The 12,663-nt window shown below is 42.5% G+C and overlaps 1 protein-coding gene across 6 annotated transcripts in view; it reads left to right on the top strand.

The window, feature by feature from the left end:
• Csmd1 (CUB and Sushi multiple domains 1) overlaps positions 1–12,663 on the top strand; it is a 1,620,113-nt gene that overhangs the window by 1,585,318 nt on the left and 22,132 nt on the right. For all 6 annotated transcript variants that reach the window (XM_031339198.1, XM_031339200.1, XM_031339199.1 and 3 more), the window contains 7 exons: positions 369–542; positions 1,533–1,715; positions 5,167–5,343; positions 5,869–6,048; positions 8,880–9,053; positions 9,653–9,826; positions 11,483–11,556. In XM_031339198.1, the coding sequence (XP_031195058.1) occupies positions 369–542; positions 1,533–1,715; positions 5,167–5,343; positions 5,869–6,048; positions 8,880–9,053; positions 9,653–9,826; positions 11,483–11,556 (1,136 nt within the window). The remainder of the gene's footprint in view (positions 1–368; positions 543–1,532; positions 1,716–5,166; positions 5,344–5,868; positions 6,049–8,879; positions 9,054–9,652; positions 9,827–11,482; positions 11,557–12,663) is intronic.

Below are 12,663 nucleotides of genomic sequence, written 5' to 3'. Positions count from 1 at the left end.
CACAGGGCCGAGGTCCTCTCCTCCCATTGATGATCAAATTTGCAATCCTCTACCATACACATGCTGCCAGAACAGTCCTGTTTCTTAATGGGTAATGTTTGGAAGATCTGTATGGGAGCCTTATAGGGCAAAACATATGTTCTCTCAGCTGGGCAGTGGTGGCACATGCATTTAATCCCAGCACTTGGAAGGCAGAGGCAGACAGATTTCTGAGTTCGAGGCCAGCAGGTCTACAGAGTGAGTTCCAAGACAGTAAGGCTACACAGAGAAACCTTGTCTTGAAAAAAAAAAAAGAAAGAAAGGAAGAAAGAAAGAAAGAAAGAAAACCAAAACCCATATATTCTCATTTATTCTAATCTTATCTTTAGCTATATCATGTGGTCATCCTGGGGTCCCTGCTAATGCTATCTTGACTGGAGAATTGTTTACATATGGAGCCACAGTTCAGTACTCCTGCAAAGGGGGCCAGATCCTCACAGGCAACAGCACAAGAGTCTGCCAAGAAGACAGTCACTGGAGTGGATCCCTTCCACATTGTTCAGGTGAGGAACCCTGTATTCAGAACATTAGACAACTACACAAGTTTGAAATGATTCAAAAGACACCCCTGATATAGACAATCACCATCATCTCTGGCCCCCATCAGAGTAGTCACAAGCATTGACATCTTCACTTCACCCTTTATCCCTTATCCTATATATCAATATCATCTTCACCATCATCCTTAGTCCCTATTACCTAGACCACCACTACCCTCATTCTAAGCATCATTAGTGCCTTGCAGGTCCACATCACCTACAGCATCATCCTCACCATGACTACTGGTCCCTGCCATCTAGACTACACTCATTTCATCCCCATTAAGCCATACCACAGAGGTCTGTATCATCTTCTTCAAGATCTCCATTATCCCTCGTTCGTGCCTTATGAATCAGCAGCATCACCTGTCCTGTCCTCACATCTCTTACTGTTTCCTTCTGTAGGGATTTCTGGTTGCCCTGCTGGAACCTTTGCTTGCCTTAATTGAATATATTATAAGTTTTCCCTCTATTTCCCAGTTTCATCTCTAGTAGCAATAGTCACCTTCATTCCTTTTATGATATTAATTTTTCTGTGGGTGGTCTTTAAGAAAAATGTCAGCTTGGTAACTCTAGTTGTAGCTATGGAGAATAGACACCTTGACGTCCCTGTGTCTCTGGTACAGCTGAGCCCCACTTCTCTCTGGCTGCCCACATCACTGTCCTGGAATGCTGCTGTGACCATATCTCAGTATTTTACACCTCACCAAAGAATCCCATTTCCTCATTTTAGCCATAATTTTATTTTAATGGCAGAGAAATAATGCCTTGAGTGTCTTCCATGTTAGGAGGCAAAATAAAGAGAAACTTTTTTTTTCTCCAGATGCCACAGTGCCATGAAAGCATAGCTCATGTTAAAGGCATATTTAAGAAACCTTTGGTAGCTTTTGAAGTTTTACACGAAACAACTCCATGTAAACAAGTCAGGCAATCCCTGTGTTTTGTTCTCTGCAGGAAATAGTCCTGGATTTTGTGGTGATCCAGGGACCCCAGCACATGGGTCTCGTCTTGGGGATGAGTTTAAGACAAAGAGTCTTTTGCGCTTCTCCTGTGAGATGGGCCACCAGCTGCGGGGCTCTGCAGAGCGCACATGCCTGGTGAATGGGTCCTGGTCAGGAGTGCAGCCTGTGTGTGAGGGTGAGTGATTCGACTGTCCCTCTACCCAACGTCTTTCCAAGTCTTCACACCTCTCGCTCGTCCTAAAGAGGCTGGGACCAGCCTGAGGGGTCGCTAGATGTCTTTACTACGTGTACATTTGAACCCTTCTTCCAAAAGTTCTAAGAGCATCAGCAAAAGTTCTGACTGAACCCTAGAGATGCCCAGACTGTTCCAAGCACCTATCACACGAGTTCTTATCATTTGAATGTTTATCATACAAAAGTGGGTTTCTAATCCAGTACTAGGCTGTGACTGATGCCTTGTTGTATGGATTCTGGAGGTAAAGGAAGGCCACTGAGAGACTATGAGGAGAAACAAGTCAACCAGACAGGATCTATGGGCTGGGAGTACTGCAATTCCCACCCATTCTACTCTGCCGGTGCCATCATGCAGAGCTGCTAATCTGTGGGTTCTAATCTGTGTAGCGTCTTGGAATGAACACATCTGACTTCAGTAGGAGGTAGGGATGGTCCAACTGTCAACAGTGAACTCAATGAGTCCTTTATACTACCAGTCTGCAAAGTCTGCCTTAGGCAACGATAAACTGAGATGTATTTGATAACAATGTGCTCGAAGTTCAGAAAACGTCAGAATGTAAGCAGATATCCTTTTGACTAGTAGATGTCCCTTTAATGAGCAGGTATCCGCCTAAGCCAACATCTCAAGTTTGGAGGTCTTAAAAGGTTATCCTGGTATATTTTTTGTGTAAATAATTTTTTTCTATATAATTTGGAATACTTGAAAAATTCTTACATTATCCCCACCGGGGATTTGTAGCCCGCGCAGTCGTCTCGCCAGCAAGAAGACACGTGGACACTAGGTTCCTTTCACTCTACGCACATGTGCAAACAGTTCTCTACGCACATGCACAAACAGTTGTTTACTAGGAGTTGACAGCAGAAGTAGGTGCCATCTTGCCATGGCGAATGTCTCTCCAGCTTCACCGCTCCCCACAGGGATTGAATCTCCAGAAGTGTTAAGCAAAGCTCCAGGCATGAGTTCCCTATCAAACTTATTTCTAACCTGAGATAATTGACTCTTCTCAATTGACTAAAAAAACCTTACATCCACATGGGAAATGGGAATGAACTGTAAAAGGAAATCGCAAGTCACAAAAGAAAAGAAAGAAAAGCTTTTAAGATGTTCATAAAGACCAAATGATTTATATACCTTTGTTATTTTAATATTACATACCTGTAGATTTCTATTATGTTATCTTGGCTTTGGTTGGTAATTGGTCTTTTGACCACACTCTCATTAGCAAATGTTTCCAAGGCCCTCAGAAAGTTGCTTCACAATAATTATGTCATGAGACTTAAGTTTCATTATGCAAATCTTTATCATTTTCTCATAATTTGGATAAAATCTAAAGTCAACAAAAACAATACAAGTGTGGTATTGATGGAAGTAACATGAACTACAAGCTGTCTTGTCCTTACCACTAGCCAGAACATAAGACCTTACACATATTACAACAACTACGAGGGTCTTATCTAATCCCCTCACAGTTGATTACATTAGGTGTAGAGTTTGAATCCATTGTCTGTATAAATTAACTAAGTTAAAAAAAATGACAGAGTTCAGTACAGTGCAACTGCCATCTGTCTAACACAACATCCTAAGTGGGCTCTGCTGATATTAAGCAAGAAAATGTTCATAATTAGTTAAGTTATATCTTGCTGTGAGTTAAGAAAGACAAAATTGCATTTTAGCAAAACAAATCATGAACAAAACCTGAAGCAGAAGATAAATTTTAAACCTTAAACAAAGAATAAACCTTGGAAACATAGACTGTAGTGAAGTGTTCCCTTATAATTTAAAATTTTTCTTTGTTTTTATGGAACTAACAAATAGAACCTATTTCCTTCAGTGTCATAGCCTCTTCTGTCAGGTTGTCAATGTCACTCCCAAAGCACAGGCTGACCCTGCCTCCTATCTGCATCCCACTGGTATAACAGACAATGAATGTGTTTCTTACTATTAAACTTAGAAAAAAAGAAAAAAAAAATCTAATTGTAATTCTTACTTTATAAAATGCAGTATTTAAAGGGATATGTCTCAATGTTCAGATAGCGTCATTATGGTAGAAACACATTAACATATGTTTACTTACAAGATAAACTCTCATCAATTAGTTGATTCATTTGGTCCTGTAGAGGTGACTTGGAAAGCCGTACATACAGATTATTTTATCTAATATGACCAGATAAAAATGGCACTACCATCCTTTGTTGATGTTATAGGTTCTAGTTTGAACTTTATATGATCACTTTTTTTTTTTTTCTGAGAGAAAAGGAGAGGTAGAGGGAAAGGGAGAATTTCTACCAGTACAATTACATAGTAGCTATGACTTTCCAGCTGCTAAACTAATGTATATTGAATAAGTGTTATTATTGATTAGTTATGACTGATATGGGCATTGATATGAATGCTTTGTATTTGTTTTACAAAAAGGAATCAACTCACCTCTTGCGTATGTATATATTCTACATGAAATAAGAATTGATGGCTTTCTTCCATATTCTATGAGAAATGCATCTTTCTTTGTTTTCAGGACTAGCTTTGAAAGTCGAACAAGTAAACATCCAAGAATATCTTCAAATATGATGACTACTTTCAGAGTTCCATGCTGTAGTCTCTTTATTACCCAGTAGTTGTTTCATGACTTATTATCTTCTCTGGCATATCATTGTAACAGGGCTGGGGTAAAAATACAATTATTCTGATAAATGTCTCAAATAAGTAGGACAAAATATTAAACAGTGAAGCCATCATTATGGTCTGACCCAGGAGACGAATGTGCTTCTGCTGTGAGATGGCTAAGGTGCACACAATGACTGAGAGTCTTACCCTGTTGCACTGAGCATCATTAACTGAAGCCTCAGTGCCTTTAGGGGACATTAAGATACTTGTGAGAGCAATGCAAAATGAAAAGATGTGTCAATCAATTATTCATCTGTGGGTTGATTTCATAACATGAGGGAGACTCCATTCCAATAGGTATAGTCATTTACATTTCTGAAATATTCTCTGCATTCCAAGTGAACCCTCCTGGGGATATAACATATGGCCTTATTTTTCCAGATTTCCCACAAATAAAGAATGTTATGAAGGATGATGTGCTTGAACTCTAATGCTATATAATACTTTTTAAAGTTCATGATAATTCTACCTTGCTTAAAAGTACGTTCAAGCTTAGAGTAGCAAAGCTTTGGATTTTCAGTGTTTTGATCAAAAGGTGTGAAAGTATAGTTTTAAGTGTTGTGACTAATCACAAATAAATCTGAGGGTCAGGTAAGACTAAGGCTGAATTGCTCCCCTACAAATATTCCCACACTGCTGTCAGGAACCAATCCTCATCGGCCTCCCCTGTTTTAAGCTTCAGCCCTGGCTTACTCCCTTGTGGCCTACTGTCTTTGCTTCCTGACAGCTGTGTCCTGTGGAAACCCTGGCACCCCGACCAATGGCATGATCCTCAGCAGCGATGGAATCCTGTTCTCCAGCTCTGTCATCTATGCCTGCTGGGAAGGCTACAAGACCTCGGGGCTCATGACTCGGCACTGCACAGCCAATGGGACATGGACAGGCACAGCTCCCGACTGCACAAGTCAGTACCCGCTCAGTTGGAAGCAGGGGGGGGGGCTGGAAGCCCACCAGTTGAGGGAAACAGTGGAATTTCCAAATCTACTGAATGTTTAAAAATCAGTCAGGATAAAGTGTAACAGAAGTTTGATGTGATGTCCTGGTTTTTAGGTGCTTTAAGTTGCACAGTGAAAGTACGGACAGTTAGGCTAAGTAATGAAGGAAGGACCATGGCCAAAGAAAGGTACAGCTTTGCTGGCTCTAGACCACCCAGTTTAAAAAAGAAATAAGCTACTTTGTTCTTGTCCATAGCTGTGGGTGTATCCTGATCAGGCATGGCCAGGGGCGACAGCCTTACTGCCACCTATCAATACAGCAGCAATTAACAATTCCAAACACTGCCACTTGGCAGCAAAACTCTGGGGGATCTGTGCCCTGTGGCTGGTCACCTCTCAGTTCCCTGCTGTATCCCAGAAGAGAGCTCACACAGTTTGCTTCCTGTCATCATAATTTGCATCTCTCTGGTTCTTTCCTGCCATCTACCCCTCAGTCATTAGCTGTGGGGATCCTGGCACACTGCCCAATGGCATCCAGTTTGGGACAGACTTCACTTTCAACAAGACTGTGAGCTACCAGTGCAACCCCGGCTATCTGATGGAGCCCCCAACATCACCCACCATCCGCTGCACCAAAGATGGCACGTGGAATCAGAGCCGGCCCCTCTGCAAAGGTGTGTGTGCCACCATTTGTTAGGCATTATGGGCAGGTTTAAAAGTCTTTACAGGATTTCATCTGTATTCATTTTGTGCTTACAAAGCTGTTTTAGCAGCCAGGAATCCCAGGAATTCTTCTAAACCCATTTGTAAATAGCCACTCACTTAGTTTTCCTGAGTCATTTGCTAAAAGTTTTATAGATGGGTAAAACTGAGTTATGGCCAGCTACAGTGACTGGCTCAAGAATAGTATCCCTGACTGTAGACAGTAAGGTCCAGGTGACTCGTCCTGTCTCTAGAGCAGTGCTTCTCAATGCTAGTGCTGTGACCTTTTAATCCAGTTCCTTATATTGTGGTGACCCCCAATGATGAAATGATTTTCATTGCTACTTCATAAATGTAATTTTTCTACCATTATGAATCATAATGTAAATATCTGTGTTTTCCTGTCATCTTAAGAAATGTGTGTTGAAAGGGTTGTTTGACCCCCATTTGAAGTCTCTGCTCAAAGGTTAAGAATCTCTGCTATAGAGGAGGTGTTTGAATGTAACAACTTTAGGCACTTTTGGTAAATAAGCTGATGATGGTCCTGGAACATATGTGATTGGCATGATGGTGAGTTTAGTTTCAGGAATGTAGAGACACAAGGCACACCAGCTGGTCATTTGATCCTGACAGAATATAGGCGGAAGATGAGCATTGGAATGTTCCGAGGGTCGGATGTAAAGAGAGAAGATGGACATACGCTGAGAAGGCTCAGGAGGGCTTGTGGCTTATATAGCATGATGCTCAGGGAATGAGCAGGCTCTAGCTGGATGGGGTGGGACTGGTTGATGTAGTCACAGGGAAGCTATGCTGGGAAGAGTTCTGCGAACACCAGGGTTCTTCATAGTCAGCATTTCCCATAATCAGAAGATGAAGCAGCCCAGTCACTGAGTTCTCTTGGTTACTAACCTGGAATGGGACCAGAGGAGAAAGAAAGGCCAGTGCTAGGAAGCTGTGATGGTCATGCATAAACATGTGGCATTTTCCTCATCTGATAGGAAAGGAATGCAAAATAGTGGGAGCTGGGGCACTGAGCAAGCCTCTGGAAAACCAGTGAAATCTGAGTCTCTGAAGGACTTATGGACTTCTGAGTTTGCTATGAGGCTTCCGGAGTCCTCGATGCCCACAGCTCTTGTTTCTTCCCCCTCTGACAGGACACACTATTTATTGTTTTGCCTTTGTTCTTCCTGACCTGTCTAAGTTCTTCATACTCCCTTTTATTTCGCCAGTGACTCAGCATCATGTTTGCTTTGTAATGAGCACCAGTGAATGTGTAATGACCCTCTCTAGTGGATTGGACAGGTTCAGGTCAAAGGTTCACAGTAGAAATTGCTGATGCCACATTCTGGCTGCTTCTCCTAGCTGTGTCCCTTTAAGTAACATCTGTCATACTCATGGCCAGCGCCCAGATCCTTCTTGATAGCCCCCATTTCCCACTCCAACTCTTCCTGGCCTTTGCTTCACTACTCGAGCACCGTTCTCTGTTGAGTCAAAGTGTTCATCCTATTTCCACTGAGAACTTTCCCAGGATGGTCCCAGTGTACAAACACACACGTTCCCCAATCAGCCCTGACAAGTTCTCAAGAAGCATTGACTGAGCAAATGACTTAATGCGCAGAAGGCTGAGTGTCCACACTAGGACCCACTTCCAACCTGCTAAGCGCATGTGCTAACTGCCATGTGTCCCACTTGAGCTTCCTCCATGAGCTGACACGCATGAGCATAGACACTTGAAAGCGTGTCCTCCATCTCTGCCTTCTGCCATCCAAGGTGCCCTTGACCCCCACACCAGGAAGCTCTCATCCTCAGGGTGGGTTTTCTCATACTGCTTGGGGAACATTCTCATTTTATTGTAATCGCTGGAGTGGGGACAGGACTATAAACCACCACCACAAAATGACCCAGTGCTCCTACTTTGTCTGTGCTTTATCCCAGGAAGTGAATACTGAGCTCAGAAACTCTAATAAAATTCTAACAGGAGTCATTCCACAGAAGCATGTTTAACCATTTATGAATTCGCTTTTTAAAAGTTATTCATTCCCTCTGGTGAGATGGCTCAGTGCCTAAGAGAAGTACTTGGTTTCTAGCACCCACAGTAGGGACATACAACCTTCTGTGACTCTAGCTCCAGACCATCCAACACCTCTGGTCTCCTCAGACACCTGCACTCACATGCACACAAAATGCATGCAATTTAAAAAGTCTTTAGAAAATTACTATTTATAAATGCATGAACAACTTTGGGTAAATTATATGGTATTGTTAAATTCATAAAATTATGGATGTCAAGTCTTACTATCTGGAACATAAATTTGAAGGCTTTACTGATGTCATGTGACCAAGTTCCCCTTAGATTTGTTCTTAATATCAAGAATAAAATGGCAAGGTAAGGAATGTGTGTGAGCAGCACGGAGGATTTGACCCCCCCACTATGCTTTGCATATTTATTTCATTGTTACCTTTACGCATTTGATCAGAGATAAGGAAGAAATAATTGGAGAGCAACTCTCATGTTGTTAATGTTGACAGTAGTTATTTCTGTTTTAAAAGGCATTAGTGTTCAGGAGGAAGCTGTGACAGTAATCACAGTGGTAGATGTGGTGCTGGAGATGTGGCAGGGGCTGTGATGGTGTGATCTATGGAAAGATCCAGGACGACCTCTACAGCACAAGCTGTGGTCAGAGCTGTACTGCAGGAAGAGCTGCAGTGATCAATGTGGTGGGGGTGGGGGTGGGGGGCCGGAAACATACACAGCCTTGCTGTTATGCCTATTGGTATGTGACCTGTTTGTTCTTGCCAACAGCGGTCCTATGCAACCAACCTCCCCCAGTGCCAAATGGAAAGGTGGAGGGGTCAGACTTCCGATGGGGTGCCAGCATAAGCTACAGCTGTGTGGACGGCTACCAGCTCTCCCACTCAGCCATCCTGTCCTGTGAAGGGCGTGGAGTGTGGAAAGGAGAAGTCCCTCAGTGCTTGCGTAAGTCCCGTGGTGGAATCTGTCATGTGATCCTGGACGCTCAAAATTCTAACAGGAGTCATACCACAGAAGCTCAAAGAGGCGGGGCCAACAGCATTGTGGTGCACGACTTTGGTCAAATTATGTAAAATCTGAGAGCTGAGTATGTGTGGCCAAAGGCAGGTGAGGTCTTTCAGAGATTCACTAGTGTGACCATTAATAAAATTTAACAAAGAAGACATTTGTTCAGATCCTGCCCAGCCACCTAAGTCAGGGGTTTATAAAAGCAAAGAATACAAAGTTGCAATTTGTTCTTGCAAGCAAAAGGTCAGATGGTGCAAAGCTTATTTACAGAAGGAGAACAGGGCAGTAAAAAAAAAAAAACCTAACCCTTAATATCCCTTAATAGTTAGAGATCTAATTTTGCTTTATAGTTCTCTTAAGCACAGAGATTTTAAACTTTTAAACATAAAGTTAGCCGTCAACATAATGTCAGCTATTACGGTGCCTTTTCCTTAGGAATGTGGAAAATCTGAAGACTCCACAGGATCTCAGTAGGTTTACTAGGCTAGCCTGCTCCAGATGTGCTGAGCGCTGATAAGACCTGTTTATGCCCCCAGCTGTGTTCTGTGGTGATCCTGGCACTCCGGCAGAGGGACGGATCAGTGGGAAGAGCTTCACCTTTAAGTCGGAGGTCTTCATCCAATGCAAACCCCCATTTGTGTTAGTGGGATCTTCCAGGAGAACCTGCCAGGCTGATGGGATATGGAGTGGCATCCAGCCCACTTGTATAGGTAACGTGCCGCCACAGCTGAGGATGCAGGGGAGGCGGGGGCTGAGGGTGCAGGGGAGGCTGCGGAAGAAGATGTTACTACAGAGGCTCTTTGGGACTGTCTTAGATGGCGTCCTTAAGTGCTACACTCTGAGGGGATCGGCATCCCCAGGGGAGGTGTTACAGCTCTGAGGGGGAAGGTCTCCCCTGTGGAAGTGTTAGAACTCTGAAGGGAAAAGTATGGGGGCAGTCAGAAGCCAAGGAACACAGCACAACAAACATCACACAAAAGATTTATTGGGAAAGACACGAGAGGGTGGCTGCCTCTGCCCCTGCAAGAAGCGACCTTGAACTGAGCAGGAGACAGGCTTATGTAAGCATTTTGTAGGGAGGAGCTTTTCAGTGTGGGAACTTCCAGGAGAGGGACTGATGAGATTTCAAGCCAAGCCCAGGGATTTGGGGCTCAGGGAGGTAGGTTTTGGGGCTGAGGGATTGCTGTGTTTCGGGGCTCAGGGATTAGTAGAATTTTAGGCTCTGGGTTTGGTGGGATTTAAGGTTCAGGGATTGGTGGGTTTGAGGAATCAGGGATTGGTGGGGTTTGGTGGGTTTCCAAACTGGGCAGTAGCCTCAGGTCTTTACCCTACAGTCCTAGGCCAGGACCTGGTCAAAGTGAGCCTTATCAAAACAGCTAAATGAAATTCAGCCTCGTGCAAGACATGTAAACTGAGGCAGAAGCCCGCTCATGGGCTGATGGACTCTTTCCCACCTGAGCATCTTAGCTTACAGCTCTGTCGATTGGGAAAGAGTGTTCTGAATGGTGCAGTTGTTGCCATCCCCTAGCAACCATGCCCATTAGCAAGGAAGCAACTCTGATTGTGAGTTAATTACTGACCACCTACTTTTAATGAGATTCTTGTGCAAATTTACAGTAAAGTAATTAATAGCCTGAGCCTGGGAAATTTTCTAGGAAATCATATTGTTTATACCTAAAACTAAAGATAGCATTAGAAATAATTTCCAAGAAACATTTTTATTCTAAGTCTGGGGAATGTTTTGTGCCATTTGGCTTTATGTGTCTCATGGCAGAGAGCTTTATGTTAAAGTCTTCCTTCCCCAGACTTCTCAGTAGATCTAGGGAAAAAAACTAAAACAGTATCTGTGTTATTCTGAATAAATGACCAGGATCAGCAACTGTGTGGCCACTTCTCCGTTTATGTCTCATTATTTGGAAAACACTGCTGATGGAGTGTCAGAAGCCTCCACTAAGAATAATATGTTTCTCATTTTTAAAACTTAAGAAAAGTTTACTCAAAAAGTAAAAACAAAATCAAGGACTAACATGGAAAACCAATTGTGACGGAAATGAAGTAAAGCTGTTCAACCCAAAAGATCAGAGTAGAAAAAAATGATTAGAGAGATTTGAATATTCAGATCAAGTGTCTCTCCTCAGAGGGGCTTACACCAAGGAGTAGGGAAGAAAGGCCAATTCTCAAATAAGTGCAAATATGCAGATTAGATGTGAATATGCAAATCTACTTAATCAAAGATGCCCAAGGAGATAAAGGCAGCCACTTAATTTAACAATTCATATAAAACATATGCATCTTGAAAACATTTTCTACATTTGCAAGATCTTTCAATAAAGGTGTTACAATTTGTTTTTAATTGTCAATTGCAGATCCAGCACACACCTCCTGCCCGGACCCTGGCACTCCCCACTTTGGAATTCAAAATAGCTCTAAAGGATATGAGGTACTTCATTTCCTTTTCTGTCCTAGATTCTTGTGACTTAGCTGATAGCAATCATATGTGTACACTGATGTATCCCTTAGATCATTCATATCACAGTTTTTGCACAGGAAATCCATTTATCCAGGACTTCTACACACAAGTCTGTGAACATATCTGTTAACCTTGTGTCAATAGCTATATTAATTTTCACTGGGAAGCACACCCTACTCCGTGCCTTTGGTTTAGTGACAAGAAGGATAATTATCAATTCTGGTGACTTGTTACTGACACATAAAAAAAAAAAAGACTCCATTTGAGGACTAGATAGAGCTAGAAAATGACAAATGTTTTCAGAAAGAAAAGAAAAACCAGAAGAAATATGCCCCAGCTGCCACCTCAAGCTTTGTCATGATATCCAGTCTCTATATGATTATGTAAAGTACCTTGATTGTTGGCACAAACGTTTCACTTTGGAATGTCCTTTTGCCTTATTTATTATGTGTGCTATTACAACAGTTAATAGGGAAATGATTCAAATGGAAGATGATGAACTTGCTATGGCATTCATCAGTCATCTGAAGTGTGCTTCCCTCAAGTGACATTTGGCCTCTGTGACATCATTCTGATATCTATGTTAGATGTGTTTGCTGTTTTCAAATTAATGGCATCACCAATTTAGAATGAAAGTCTTTTCTCTTGGCCACTCCATCTTCTCTTTTTTTTTTTTTATTAGATATTTTCTTTATTTACATGTCATATGATTTTTCTTTTCCCAGTTTCCCCTCCCAGGAACAAACAAACAAACAAACAAACAAAAACAAGAACAAACCCCTGTTGGCTTCCCCCTCTCCCAATTATTAGACCTGGCATTCCCCTACACTGGGGCACAGAACCTTCACAGGACTAAGGACCTCTCCTCCCCCTGATGATCGACTTTGCAATCCTCTACTATACACATGCTGCCAGAACAATCAGTCCCACCATGTATAGTCCTTGGTTGGCAGTTGAGTCCCTGGGAGCTCTGAGGTTACTAGTTAGTTCATATTGTTGTTAGTCCTAGGGGGCTGCAAACCCTTCAGCTCCATTGGTCCTTTCTCTAACTCCTTCATTGGGGATCCTGTACTCAGT

This window comes from Mastomys coucha, unplaced genomic scaffold, assembly GCF_008632895.1.
Source record: "Mastomys coucha isolate ucsf_1 unplaced genomic scaffold, UCSF_Mcou_1 pScaffold22, whole genome shotgun sequence".
NCBI classification, from domain to species: Eukaryota; Metazoa; Chordata; class Mammalia; order Rodentia; family Muridae; genus Mastomys; species Mastomys coucha.
Note: the sequence above shows the minus strand (reverse complement) of the source record. Positions and strands in the feature narration are given on the sequence as shown.